At 39.6% G+C, this 14,021-nt stretch overlaps 1 protein-coding gene across 1 annotated transcript; it reads right to left on the reverse strand.

Annotated features, from left to right (window-relative positions):
• Nucleotides 1-1,157: 1,157 nt before the first annotated feature.
• LOC141522372 (acyl-coenzyme A thioesterase 1-like) lies at nt 1,158-13,564 on the reverse strand. The gene is made up of 3 exons (XM_074235762.1): nt 12,979-13,564; nt 4,858-5,060; nt 1,158-4,511 (listed from the first exon to the last, which is right to left on the reverse strand). The coding sequence occupies exons 1-3, from the start codon at nt 13,544-13,546 to the stop codon at nt 3,936-3,938; spliced, it is 1,347 nt and encodes a 448-aa protein (XP_074091863.1). The 5' UTR covers nt 13,547-13,564; the 3' UTR covers nt 1,158-3,935.
• Nucleotides 13,565-14,021: the final 457 nt, after the last annotated feature.

Raw genomic sequence — 14,021 nt, forward strand, 5'->3', positions numbered from 1 at the left:
TCTTCTTCCTATTTTATAGTCGAGGAAACAGGTAGGCAGAGGTTGAATGACTTGCAAAAGTCACACAGCTACTGAGTGTCCTAAGACTAGATTTGAACTCAGGTCTTCCCATCTTCCTATGTTTAAGATTAATTAATTAATTAAGGCTGTGTGGAGAATAGATTGAAAAAAACTACTTTGTTTCCCATTTTATAGTTGAGGTCACACAGCTACTGTGTCCTAAGACTGGATTTGAACTCAGGTCTTCCTTTATCTACCCTGCCACTAGTTACTTCACTGTGTCACTAGCTGCCTTTTTGGAAGCAGGAAGACAGGTGATGATGTTGTTGATGAGATCCTCAACAAAGGGTGGTGGCAATGTGCCTGGCATGAAGGGGAATAGATGAAACAGATTTTGTGGAAGCAAAATGGTCAAGATAGTAACAGACCAGATAAAGAATTGGGGGACTAAGAGTTGAAAATGATGGTTGTAAATCCAAGTGAAGGGCAGTGCAGTTCTCAAAAGAAATAGAACAAGGGGCAGCTAGGTGGCACAGTGGATAGAATGCCAACCCTGGAGTCAGGAGTACCTGAGTTCAAATCCAGCCTCAGACATTTAATAATTACCTAGCTGTGTGGCCTTGGGCAAGCCACTTAACCCCATTGTCTTGCCAAAAAAAAAAAAAAAAAGAAAAAATAGGACTGGTAGGTGGTAGAGAAATGTGTTGTTTTTGACTTGTTGAGTTTGAAATACAACCAGGATGCCTAAGTAACATCCAGAGTCATTTGGTAATGAGGGCTTGGAGCTCAGTACACAGATAAGAGCTGTATATGTTAGATTTGGGAATCTTTTGCATTGCCCAAGGGAGTTGATGAAATCACAGAATGTACCAAGGAGCTAAGAGGCCTAGGATAGGAAACCTAAATGACATCCGTGGTTAGGAAGCAGGCCAGAGATGATGATTCTGCAAGTGAGACTGAGCAGAGGACTGAGTAGTTAATAATAATAGCATTATATGCACATGTGATATATATATATATATATATATATATATATATATAAATATATGTGCATATATATCACATTGCAAACAAAGTGCTTTATTTATGTCTATCTCACTTGATCCTTACAACAACTCTGTGATATAAGAACTATTATTGTTCTCATTATACAGATGAAGAAACTGAGGCACAGTGAGATTAAGTGATTTACCCAGTCACACAGCCAGTATCTGAGGCAAGGTTCAAATTCAGTTCTGCCTGACCTATGCTCTAACCACTAGGAAGTTTTTCCTTAAATTTTATGCTGAACCTTCCTTCCTACAGTTTATACCCCTCGAAAGTCAAATAGAACTAGTCTACTGCTTTCACAAAATTCTTCAACTACTTGAAGACTGCTATTTTGTCATTCCTGAGTCCTTTCTTCTTCAGGCTAAATATTTCCATTTCTATCACAATGGTTGTACTGCAATTTTTCTTTTATTGGCATAGAGAACTCATTTGCATTAGAATCTTAAGCTTACTACTAAAGAGGGCTCACTTTGGCTTTCTGTCTTAGCTTCAGTATCTATAAAATGGAGAAAATACTTGTACTAACTTTTAACAATTTAACAATCAGCTCCAGCACAACAGTAAGTTACAAAGCACTATATAAAATGATTTGTTGAAAGCTGGGATAGATAATTCTCTAAAATTCTTCATGCTTTAACTTTGTATAATTCTAGATAATTCATTCACAAATAAATGTTATCTTCAGGTTCAGAAATCAACCCTATCTTATTTTTAATATCTCATTTTACTGTTTTGTATTCTTTCCTCACTTGGCATCACAAAGGCTTGTGACTAGAAGTAACAAATTGGAACTGACCACAAGTAAACTGTATAAACTTTGTATATGTTCTTAAGAAATTTATTTGTCTTTGAAAATTAACAATATTCTGCACGTACATTTTAGAACAATTTTTCTGATTTCAAAATTTAAGAACATTTGTGAAAAAAAGTGATGCTGTGTTCTTTAAACCCTTAATATAAATAAACAAATTATTCCACAATATGAACCAGGGTATCCTTCTGTCTAAATTTTTTAAATATCCTAACAAATGAGATTTAAAGTCAAATAGCTCTATTTCTATCTAAACAAATAACCTTAAAAAAGGAAAAAAAATCAGTAGAGTGTGCCAAAGATTTACAGTGCTAAGACAATCAAAATCATTTAAAAGGATTCCATAAATGCAAAAAAAAAAATCTAGCCATAGGAGAAAGTTTGAAAAGAATGCTCAAAATAGTATCCTATGATTAAAAATGGACACAAACAGTGAGGAAATGGTAAATATAAATAATTACAAGAATACTTTTTTTTAAATAGGTGCATAGTTTGGATGAGAGAGGAAAGAGAGGTATTTATCAGATCTGATGACTTGATTAGGGGCAAAATATTGATTTGATATGCTTTATTTAAAACACATCAAAGCACAACTGAACCTGGCCGTTTGACTAATGTCCCTTTCAGGATACTTAAACAGTCAAATTCATTCAAATTAAATTAGAATTAATAGTATAGCAAACTTCAAATAGCAACCTCAGATCACGGCTCTTAATTTTTAAAGGCACATTTTCCCTTATTGTTGTTTTAGAAATGAGTTTTCAAAAAAGTCAACTTGATACTTTTCTGTCTTACATGACTAGCCCCCAGAAAGGTCAGCACATTCTCAATCTGCTGAGGTTTCTTTCTCTAATGTCAAATGTTTCAAAGTTTAGCTTTACTTTATAAATAGTTAAAGTTATAAAAAACATTATAACAATGACTCATTTGGGGATCCTAGGGGTGGTTGTAAACCCAAAGGGCCAGTGGCCAAACAATATATAAAAACTCAGTCACAAATCCTCCCATCCCCTCCCCACAATGAAACATGTGTCTATCTCAAGAAAGGCATCCTAAATGAAAACAAAACCCAAAACTTAATGTCCTCTAAAATACACACTTTCAAAAAAAATAATAGGATCACACCCCAATGAATGGTGATTTAAAAGAAAGACAATTCCTCCACCAATAAATTTTACTTTAGATTTCTGGGGTAGTGGAGGAAGGTTTTTGACCTTCCATTAGAAAAGTTCAATTCCTGCACTGTAATTTTGGAATAACCTGAATTCAACAAATTCTCAAAACTTCAAAATCTCTATACACACACACACACACACACACACACACACACACACACACAAATAGGAAAGAAAAAAGATGCTATAAACATAGAAACCTATTCTCATTACCTGACTGCTGTGCTGGAAAGATACATTTTCTAATTTTTTTCATGAATTTTCAGAAATCTTTTCTGACTTTTAAAAAGGTGGCTTCCACAAAATCCAAGGTCAATGCAGCTGATCCTACAGCTTCATGTCCCCAAGTAAAGTTCCTTATCAAAAAGCCAATGGTATATAGTCAATAATAAGAATACATTTCAAGTACATACTCTGGTCAAAAAGAAACTTACAAATATTTCTGTGGTAGACATGGAAGAATATTTTTCTATGTGCAAAAAAGAGCACAAAAAAATAGAAGGTAGACAAGCCACTGGTATACAAATTGATTTCTAACACCAAAAGGGGCCCACAATGAAAATTATTTTTGCTCCTTCATTTAATAACCATCTCTCCCTTTATAATTGAAAAGTCTACCTTCCCCTGGATAAGTCAATAAGATAGCTTAGGAATGACAGGTTCTGGTAAACACAAAAATTGAAATACTTCTGATCCTTGAATCAGTTTCCTTGAATTGCTACCAAAAAAAATACTATTTCCTTATCAATTGTACATCCCCCTAAAACATGTAGGTGGATATGAGATCTCAATTTTCATTTTACAAAGCTATGTGGATTCAGGCCTTTAACTTCATTTGAAATCAATTTGTTTCATTGTTTGGGGATTCGCTTCAACCCAACTTTATGATTTTATAGTCTTCAACCTAAATGCATCTTCAGAAACTCTAAGATCTTCTTCCAAGATTCCTCCTGAGCAATGGCATGGGCTCTGCACTGCCCCCCTCCCAAAATAGGGACCCCCAGCCACCGGTCCAAAGTAACTGGAAAAAATGGGCTATTTGGTGGATCAATTCGATGACCTGCATTAGGATAACTCAAAAGAGTATAATTTTTCTTCCCATGCTCCTCTAAGCGCTTGATTGCCAAGTCGGCATACAAAGAGCTATTCCATTGTTTGTCATCCTCTCCCACCACAAAAAGGAAGTGAGAGTTAGCTTTCTCTATGGGGATGATGCTGTCTCTATAAGCAGGATCCAAGGGGTCTACAAGGGCTTCTTTAACATCATATACTCCTGAGGAAGTGACTGTGATTTTGTCCAGGTCAAAGGGAAGCCCTGGAAGGATTACTTGGCCACAATGAAGAGCAGTGCCTGTGTTGAAAATGCAACCATTGATGCTGACCACAGCAGCCACATTTGGGAGGAAGGTAGCCATTGAGAAGGCCAGTTCTGCTCCTTTGCCCGATCCAATCACTCCGATTTTGGGACCTTTGATCTTTAAAGAAAAAGAGAAAAATAAAAAAGCAAACTGTTTATGCATTTCAAAGACTGCTATGGATTGATCTTTACTGATTTATTATTCACATAGTACATATTTTGCCAATGACTTATGTTACAATTATTTACATGGTTTGTTTTTTTTTAGATTTTTCAAGGCAATGGGGTTAAGTGGCTTGCCCAAGGCCACGCGGCTAGGTAATTATTAAGTGTCTGAGGCCACATTTGAACTCAGGTACTCCTGACTCCAAGGCCAGTGCTCTATCTACTGCACCACCTAGCCACCCTTTACAATTATTTCTATTCTTGTGATAAGTGTAATTTCCTTCTGGCACATCACTCACCTTTGGATGATTCTGCACAAATTTAGCTGCCTGAGCAAAGTAGTCAAGATTTAAGTCTTTCATGATGGGAGGTAGATCTTCAAAGGCAAAATATGGTAAAGCTAAGGTGGCAAAGCCTCGACAAGCAAGGAGGCTAGCCCGAAATTCATGTAGTCCCCCTTCATCTCCAAACATGTCAATCACACCAGGAAAGGGACCATTCCCTACAAAAGCAAGGATAGGATATAAGTGTTATTCTTGATTTCAGATAGAACAGTTTGGAACATTTAAATTTTTACTTATGGTACTTAGACACACTTTCAAGTTCTATTTGTTTTGCTCTTAATCTACATTTTATTTTGATTTCCATCAACAAGTACACATTCAAATATGTGAATAAAAACAAAAAAAACGAAGTGCAGAAGATAAAATAAAATAAAAAACCCACCCATAGGATTATAAATTTTTATAGGTCTATAACTTACATTATTTACCCATCCAAAAAGATGTCAATTTTTTCATATAACACAGAAATATCTACATCATTCTTATTTTCCTTTTTTTTTTTGCTCTTTGCTGTAAGAATTTGTTGCTGTTCTGACTTTTTAATCATTTTTAGTCTATATGGATATAATTATTTTGGTTCATTCCTCTCTAAGTTGATTTTACTTTCTAGATTTTCTCTCAGGCCACAAAAACCACTTTCTTCACACTGGAAGCTCAATCCATTCTTGCATTCACTTACTACAGTACATCCCTGTGGCTTCCCCTCTGACTGGCTGGTTCTTCACAGAATCTTCATTTTGAGAAAAATGTCCAAGCAAGCTGTGTCTTCTATCCACCCAGGCTACACTTGTCTCACTAGACTTTCTCCACTATAGTCCTGTACCGGTACCTTCCTTCACCTCTTTCATCTTTTCTTCTAACAACCTTCCCTTCCCCCCTTTTCAGTTTTATATATTGCTCCCTTTATTAGAATGTAAGCTCCTTGAGGGCAGAGGCTATCTTTCACTTTATGTTTATATTCCCAACACTATGTCTGGCACATGAGAAGCACTTAATAAATGTTTGTTGCTTTCTTCACTCCATATAATTTTTATATAGGTATTTATGTAAGCCCTATTTTTTTTAATTCTTCATATACATAATCTTTTTTTGGGGGGGGGAACAAAAGAAGTTAGAATAATAATTTCACTACTGTATACCAGAGGCCCACATAGCCCACAGGCTAAAAGTGGCCCATAACACTCCTAAGTGCAGCCCAAGTCAAGATAAAATGGAGTTTCTATCTGATTTAAACATAAACAATGTGTAATCTGCTGCAATCCTTATGGACAGTTTAGTGTTTCCTATTTCAATCTGAGTTTGATATCACTGGTGTACAATGTGAACTCCTAATAACAAAATATCTTTAACCCCAATGGGTAACTCTGATGTTAAATGATCCTCCAGGTCTTGGGCGACAGAGCCAGGACATCTTGGAAGCAGGCCCTGAGCCAGGGCTTCCTGATTCTGGGCTTAGTTCTCTTGCCTTTCTCATCATTTCTGTTGGTGCAATAATATTCTATCATATTCATATAACATACATAATTTGTTCAACCTGATTGAATATGAGATGTTTTCTTTTTTGATGAACACTTCATCTATTTCCATTTTTTTGACATCCTAATGGTAATTTCAGAACATTTTATAAACTGATCTCTCCCCAGCCAGTAGCATCCATGGCATATATTTAGCAGAACCACTGAATCAAAGGATATGCACATTCAATGTATCATTCCATACTGCTTTCCAGATTTCCATAGTGGACTAAGTCACAACTCCACTAGCAGGGTAAGATCATACCTGTTTTACTAGAACCTTTTAAGTTGTCATCTTTTGTCAACCTGAGGCCCAGGTAGCTCAGAGTTGCTTTAATTTGCATTTCTCCGATTAGGGATTTTGAATAATTTTTCATTTGACTGCTAACAGCTTGCTTTAGAGAATTGTCTATGTGTTCCTTTGACAACTTATCAATTATAAAATAGCCTATACTAAGAAAAATGCCAATTCATTATACATTAAAAATTTCCTCCTGTTTGTTTCTTCCTCTCTCTTATTGTAGATTCTTTGGTTTATTTTATACAAAACCTTTTTATTTTTACGCAATGAAATACAAGTATTTTCCCCCTTATAATTTTCTGAGTCACAATTTAATAATTTATCCATTTTCAAGCACTGTGGAAGTTTTCATCATCTCTTGTCCTCTAGCATTTTTTTTTAGTTGTTTTTTTTTTTTTGCAAGGCAAATGGGGTTAAGTGGTTTGCCCAAGGCCACATAGCTAGGTAATTATTAAGTGTCTGAGACCAGATTTGAACCGAGGTACTCCTGACTCCAAGGCCGGTGCTTTATCCACTACGCCACCTAGCCACCCCCTCTAGCTTTTTTATGATATATTTTTTAAACTACATAGAGTTCGTCTATCTGTATGTCTTGTGATTTAGTTTGCTCTCTTTTTTCAACAAATTGCTATCTAAATGTTGTCTATCAATTTTAGCTGTTGAGTGAATATTTCCCCCAGTGGTTTTACTGAATATTTCACCATCTAAATCTAGCTTTAGTTTATTACTACTTAACCTATTCACTGATCTGATATTTTATTTCCTAAAATCTAGTACCAGATAATTTATAGTAAAATTTAAATGCAATTTAATTTGTAGTATAGTTTAAAATGTAAAATGCAAAGGCTTCTCTCTTCGTTTTTCTTTTAATTGATTCCTCTGATATTCCAGATCTTTTACTCTTCCATATGAATTGCTATTATTTTGGTCAATTCTAAACTAGTGGGCATTTTAATAGAAATCACAAAATGCCTTCACTGATAGAAGTTCCCCCACATGGGTGTTCCACAGTTCTCTTCCCTGTTCCTGTTGTCCATGAATAAGAATTTTTTAAGGTTTTTCTATTGCATATAATTCTGGCTCCTGGGTTCAAATAAAGTTTTCTTATTGTAATGAAAACTTCTATTCCTGATCATTTTTTTTTGGCAAGGCAATGGGGTTAAGTGACTTGCCTAAGGTCACACAGCTAGGTAATTATTAAGTATCTGAAGCCAAATTTGAACTCAGGTCCTCCCAACTCCATTACTATCCATTGCACCACCTAGCTGCCCCCATTCCTAGTCATTTTAGTCATTTTAATATAAAGTATTTTATCAAAAGTCTTCATCTATTGATAAGATGGAATTCTAAATATTTTGTTAATAAGACTTCCCATGCGGTTTCCTAATGTTAAGCCATATGTACATTCCTGGCATTAGTCTCACTTGATCACATGAACAATTTCTATTACTATTATTTCTATTAATATTACTGTGTTATATTTTCCAAGATATTTTTATCCTCAATATTCATTAATAATATTAGTCTAAAGTTCCCTCTATATGTCTAAAACAGTTTGAAGATCGGAACTATATTTTAATTATAAGGAAAATCTGGTACAATGTCCCCTTTTCTGGAAAATAACTTCTATAGTATCAAAATCATTTGTTTTTTGATAAATTGATTTGGGAATCCATCTGGTCCTAATGCACTACACTTTATATTAGGATGCCTGGTAGTCACATACTGACTTAGAAAACCACATGTTACTATAATCTATTTCTATTATATTTTCTTTTATTTTGTTAAATATTTCCCATGATATTTTTGCTTGATTAGGCAACACTTGAGAGAGTTGGAGGTCACAAGACTGCCTTTTTTAACATATGATGCAGAAGAAATGATTGAGAGGGCACTGAGGTACCAACCTGGAAGATAACAGATGTGGTAAAAATCTAGGACCTTTTGATATAAAAAAAGATAATCAAGAAAAGATCATCAATATATCTACTCTCCTATCAGTATAAAATCCTTCTGAAGGTCATCTACATATGAATTTAGTAGGCATCATTATGTAAATGATGTTCCATCAATGGATCACATTATTACTGTCTAACAATTGCCTGAAAGATATAAAGACTTGTTTGCTAGTTTCTCCCGAAGTTTTTACCTCTTCCCCTTTCTTTGATGAAGAATGGGTAGAAGTGCAGGGTCACTCACAGCTCTGACCTGAGTCAGTTCATCCCTCCTTCCAGGAGTTCACCATAATGGTGTTGTAAGGGTCCAGACACCCAACCATGGATCATAGTTACCAAAGCTCAAACTCAGTCTTCCCAGTAGCAGGGATTATGGGGGGGGCAAACCTAATCTAGATTAGCCCCTTTTTCTTTGTCCATACACTCCAACCCATACTCACAATATGGCTAGTTTCTAGGTCTGATCCAATTAAGTTGCTAGATCCTACCTCCACTCCCCTAACCAAACATACACACTTAAGAAACCACCCATTATCTCATTTTTCCTATGATCAACTGCTCTATACTCTCCCTTTTTCACTCAATATTTGTAATGTATACAACAAAATAATTCCTTTTCTTGATCATGATTCTTCTTGCTTAAAATAAACCAAAAAACACTTAAGAATTTGAGTGCTTTGTTAATTTATTGATCTTTCTCTATTTTAAAAATTTTTTTTTATGTTTTTATTCTTTAGGTTTTTGCGAGGCAATGGGGTGAAGTGGCTTGCCCAAGGCCACACAGCTAGGCAATTATTAAGTATCTGATTTGAACTCAGGTACTCCTGACTCCAGGGATGGTGCTCTATCTACTGTGCCACCTAGCTGCCCCATTTATTGATGTTTCTCGTTCCACTCCATTCTTTTGTAATTTTACTTATCAGTGAAAATGACCTAGCTCCTAGACTCTCATTTAAACTTGCTAAGTTAAAAACCCTTGTTGCCTATATGTTTTCCTAGGATTTTTGGTTATTACAAGAACAGCAGCAGAATGTACTAAACATTGAATCAAAGGCAAACCTATCTAGTTTATCTATCAAATTCACCCTTCACTTTACACACCCACACACACCTCTAATATCTAAACCACCAAGAACATTATAAACAGAACAATCTAAAATAGTGTGCCCAATAACTTACACACTTAAAATTGTTCATTTTTAATGGCAACTGCTGAAAATCCTAATAACTTTTCTGGAGTTTTGTTTACCCTGAATAACACTGGTGATAGTTCACTCCCACTCAGATAAAAAAAAATCCTTTTTACATTAAATTACTACTGATTTAGTTGGCTAGAAAAATTCTAAGAATTGAAGTATGATTCACCTGGACTTTCAGTAAATTATTTTCCATCTTTTCCCACTTATTCCCCAACCCCCATATCAGATAAATAATTCTGGAAGACACAAATTGGAGCACCTTTTGGTAGGTAATACTTTTCTTCCTAGCTACTTATAAGATGTTCTTTAGAGGAGAATTTCTGAAGTGGGATAACAAAGATTCTCAATGAACTAAATATGATATTTCTTTTTAGGACAACTGGTGTCTATAGATCTGTCCTTTTGTTCTACTGATTTGGGCACATTTTCTTGATCAATTTCCTTCCTAATGGTGATTAGATTCTGTATTTTTCTCAGTAAACTCATAATTTTCAGAACTCTCTGAAATCCATCTTCCAGAGCTTTCAGTATTATCTTCTTTCAAATTCAACTAAGTGCTATTATGATCTTCATTTTACAGATGAGGAAACTGAGACAAACAGAGGTTAAGTGACTTGCCCAAGGTTATACTGCTAGTGTCTGGGACTGAATTTGAATTCAGGTCTTCTTGACTATAGGCCCATTGTTCTATCCACTGAGCACCCAACTGCTTCTTTTTCTTCTTTTTTTGTTTTTTTGAAAGGCAATGGGGGTTAAGTGACTTATCCAAGGTCACACAATTAAGTATTAGGTGAGGCCTAATTTGAACTCAGCTCCTTCTGACTCCAGGACCAATGCTCTAACCACCACCCCACCTAACTGCTTCTTAAGAGAATCAAAGAATTCTAAGTCCTAGATAACAGGTCCAGAAACCTTTGTTAACAACTTAAACATTTAATGTGCCACATTTCCTCACAGCAAAGAATGATATGCTATGAGCAGAAAAAAAAATCTGAGAATTAGATCTAGTTCAATCCTTTCAGTTTACAAATGTGGAACAAGGTCCAGAGAGATCCGGTGACTAGCAGGCAGTAAGGAACAAATAGAATTTTGAACTTAGGTCCTCAAAACTCCAAATTCAGTGCTTTTTTTTTTTTTTAAGGAACTGAACTTTATGCCAAAGAAAAAGGTTTAATTATTCTCTAAACTATTAAATTTAATGTTATGTTAATGTCACATGCAAGAAGGTAATGGTGCTTGGCACGTATAATGGGTCTGGTTTTAGAATAACTGAGATGGAATCCTGGCTTTAACATTCACTCCTCTGTGACTTGGAATAAATCACTTAATTGCAATTTCCTCATCTAGAAAATGAAGGAATTCAACTAGATGACCTCTAAGATCCTTTTCAGCTCTATATACTTTTGACTAACTGGAGAGCCAGCCTCTCTTGCTTCCAACATTATTCTTCCAACGCCAGAATACATATTTGTATGGCTAATCCTTTCCTCACCATCCAGCCCCTTTATTCTAGAGTTCCATGTTATTTAATAATTTAATCAGAGATGTAGAGGCAAACTCCCAAGGGACACCTCCTTCTCTCTGCTTTGATATCAGATAAAGATAAATAATCTAGTACAGCTGGCCAACTTTTTGCATTCAGTTCCTATACATAAACATCTTCCATTCTAAAATGCAAGCCTGCCTCCCCTTGGTCTCTTAGAACTCCTAAATTCCTTCAAGCTCAGTTCAGGCACCATGTCTCCCTGGAATCCTTCCTGTTTCATCTAATATTTACTGTCTTCTTCTTAAATAACTGTAAATGGTGGTGTAGTGGATAGAGAGTACTGACCCTGGAATCAGTACTACCTGAATTGAAATGACATCAAACTCTCCATTTGGATAAGAATAACACCTATTGCCAAATTCCAGAACTATCAGATAAATCCACTATCCCTCAAAGCTGAGTCTTCTTTTTCAGGGGAAAAGATGGTTTAACTAAATGGAAGAATTCCAAAAATTTCTGATGAAAAGACCAGAACTAAATAGAAAATTTGGATGTCAAGCAGGAGGTTCAAGAGACACATGAAAAGACTGAAAGAAGAAATCAGTGAATAATCAGTGCAGTGATCCTTGTGGCACAATGATCTAAACATTCTTCAGGTCTTGATTTCTGAACTATGATGCTAAGAGATATTATTTAGAAACTGTTGTAAAGTGAAAATAAAAAAAGCAATGAGCCAAAGAATAACACCTATTTCCTAGGTAAGTGAATGGAGAAAATATCTTGAAGATAAGTGCTATTTATGATTTATCCTCCTTTTGTAAGCATCACCAGGAACTCTGCTCTGACTACTGACCGCCTTTGGCTTTCTAAAATCCCAACTAAAATCTCTCCTCTACCTGAAACTTTCCCCAACCCTCTTAATTCAAGCGCTTTCCCTCTTGTTAATTATTTCCTATTTACCTTGTGTCTAGACAGCTTGGTATATATTTATGTGCTGTAGTTTTCCCCATTGGACTCCATGAAGGCAGGGATTGTCTGTCCGTGGTAGATAGTAGGTGTTTAATAAGTGTATACTGGTTTCTCTTTTATTTCATATGTATGTGTGTATTTATATCTTGTCTCCCCTATTGGATCCTAAACTTCTTGACAGAAGGGGCTGCCTTTCACCTCTTTTACTGTCTCCAGAACGCGGCGGGCCCTCAGCAGGTGCATAGTGTTTGCTGACTGATTACTTTCTTTCTCTTTTCCCATTTTTCTAGCATCTAGCTTGCTTTGCATATCATTGCAGGGGGTCTCCTCACAGGCAAGTGCAATCTTTTGCCTCTCTCCTTAGCTTACCGCGTTGTCGGGCACACGGGAGGCGCTCAATAAATGCTCACCGACTGCTTTCCTTTTGACTCATTTTCTATTTGTCCTGTCTGTAGCCCGGCACACGGCAGGAGCTTAATAAATGCTGGTTAATCCGTGCGTGCGGCGCGTTCTGGAGTGCTTACGGCTCCGGGCAGGCAGGCCGGCTGCGGGACGGGGTCTTGCCCGGGTGGGTGCCCCCAGCCCCCCGCGCCCGCCCGATTCCAGCCCTGCTGCCGCGCGGGAAGGCTGGGGGCGGCCCGGGCCCACGCACCTGGGGGCAGGAAGAAGGAGCCTCGCAGGGCGCCCTCGCGGACCCTGATGGCCCGCATCTCGGGGGTGGCGTACCAGCGCTCCACCCGGGCCGAGGCCAGCACGCGGCCCAGCAGCGGCCCTGGCCGGCGGTGCGCGCGGTGCAGCGTCAGCTCCAGCTTCAGCGGCTTCTCGAGCACGCGGCGCTGCACCAGGCGGACGTAGGGGTTCTCCATGCCGGCCGGGGCCAGGCTCCACAGCAGCCCCATGGGCTCCACGCCCGTGTAGTCGCCGCCCCGCGAGGCGTCCCGGGCCAGGTCCAGCGCCCCGGCGCCGTCGGCCTCGTAATGCGCGCTGGCCTGGAAGAGGCGGCCGTAGTAGCTGACGGCCAGCGCCCGCACCGTCACGGGCTCGCCGGGGCTCAGGCCGCGCGCCTGGATGTGCAGCGGCTCGTCCGCCAGGCCCACGGGCGGCCTCACGCTCAGCTCCACGCCCTTCGGGGCGCCGCTGGCGGCCGCGGACAGGGCCCGGAGCGGCCGCCGGACGAAGCCCGGCAAGCCTCGGGGCGCTGCCCCGGCCCAGCGCCACATGCTGCGGCCGGCTGCCCGCCGAGCCCGGAGCCGCGGAGCCCGGAGCCGCGGAGCCCGGAGCCGCGGAGCCCGGAGCCGCCGAGCCCGGAGCCGCGGAGCCCGGAGCCGCCGAGCCCGGAGCCGCGGAGCCCGGAGCCGCCGAGCCCGGAGCCGCCGAGCCCGGAGCCGCGGAGCCCGGAGCCGCGGAGCCCGGAGCCGGGAGCCCGGAGCCGGGAGCCCGGAGCCGCGGAGCCCGGAGCCCGGAGCCGCGGAGCCCGGAGCCGCGGAGCCCGGAGCCGGGAGCCCGGGAGCCGCGGAGCCCGGAGCCGCCGAGCCCGGAGCCGCCGAGCCCGGAGCCGCCGAGCCCGGAGCCGCCGAGCCCGGAGCCGCGGAGCCCGGAGCCCGGAGCCCGGAGCCCGGAGCCGCGGAGCGAGCCTGGCACTCGCGGAGCCCGGGAGCCGCGGAGCCCGGAGGCCGGAGCCGCGGAGCGAGCCTG

This window comes from Macrotis lagotis, chromosome 4 (genome assembly GCF_037893015.1).
Source record: "Macrotis lagotis isolate mMagLag1 chromosome 4, bilby.v1.9.chrom.fasta, whole genome shotgun sequence".
NCBI lineage: Eukaryota > Metazoa > Chordata > Mammalia > Peramelemorphia > Peramelidae > Macrotis > Macrotis lagotis.

Excerpts from the sequence above, each read along its gene's own strand:
- LOC141522372 (XM_074235762.1), bottom strand. The coding sequence starts at position 13,546 with ATGTGGCGCTGGGCCGGGGCAGCGCCCCGAGGCTTGCCGGGCTTCGTC. Across the intron at positions 5,061-12,978 it reads CTCCTTCTTCCTGCCCCCAG|GGAATGGTCCCTTTCCTGGT; the intron begins GTGCGTGGGCCC and ends TTGCTTTTGTAG. Across the intron at positions 4,512-4,857 it reads TTGTGCAGAATCATCCAAAG|ATCAAAGGTCCCAAAATCGG; the intron begins GTGAGTGATGTG and ends TTTTCTTTAAAG.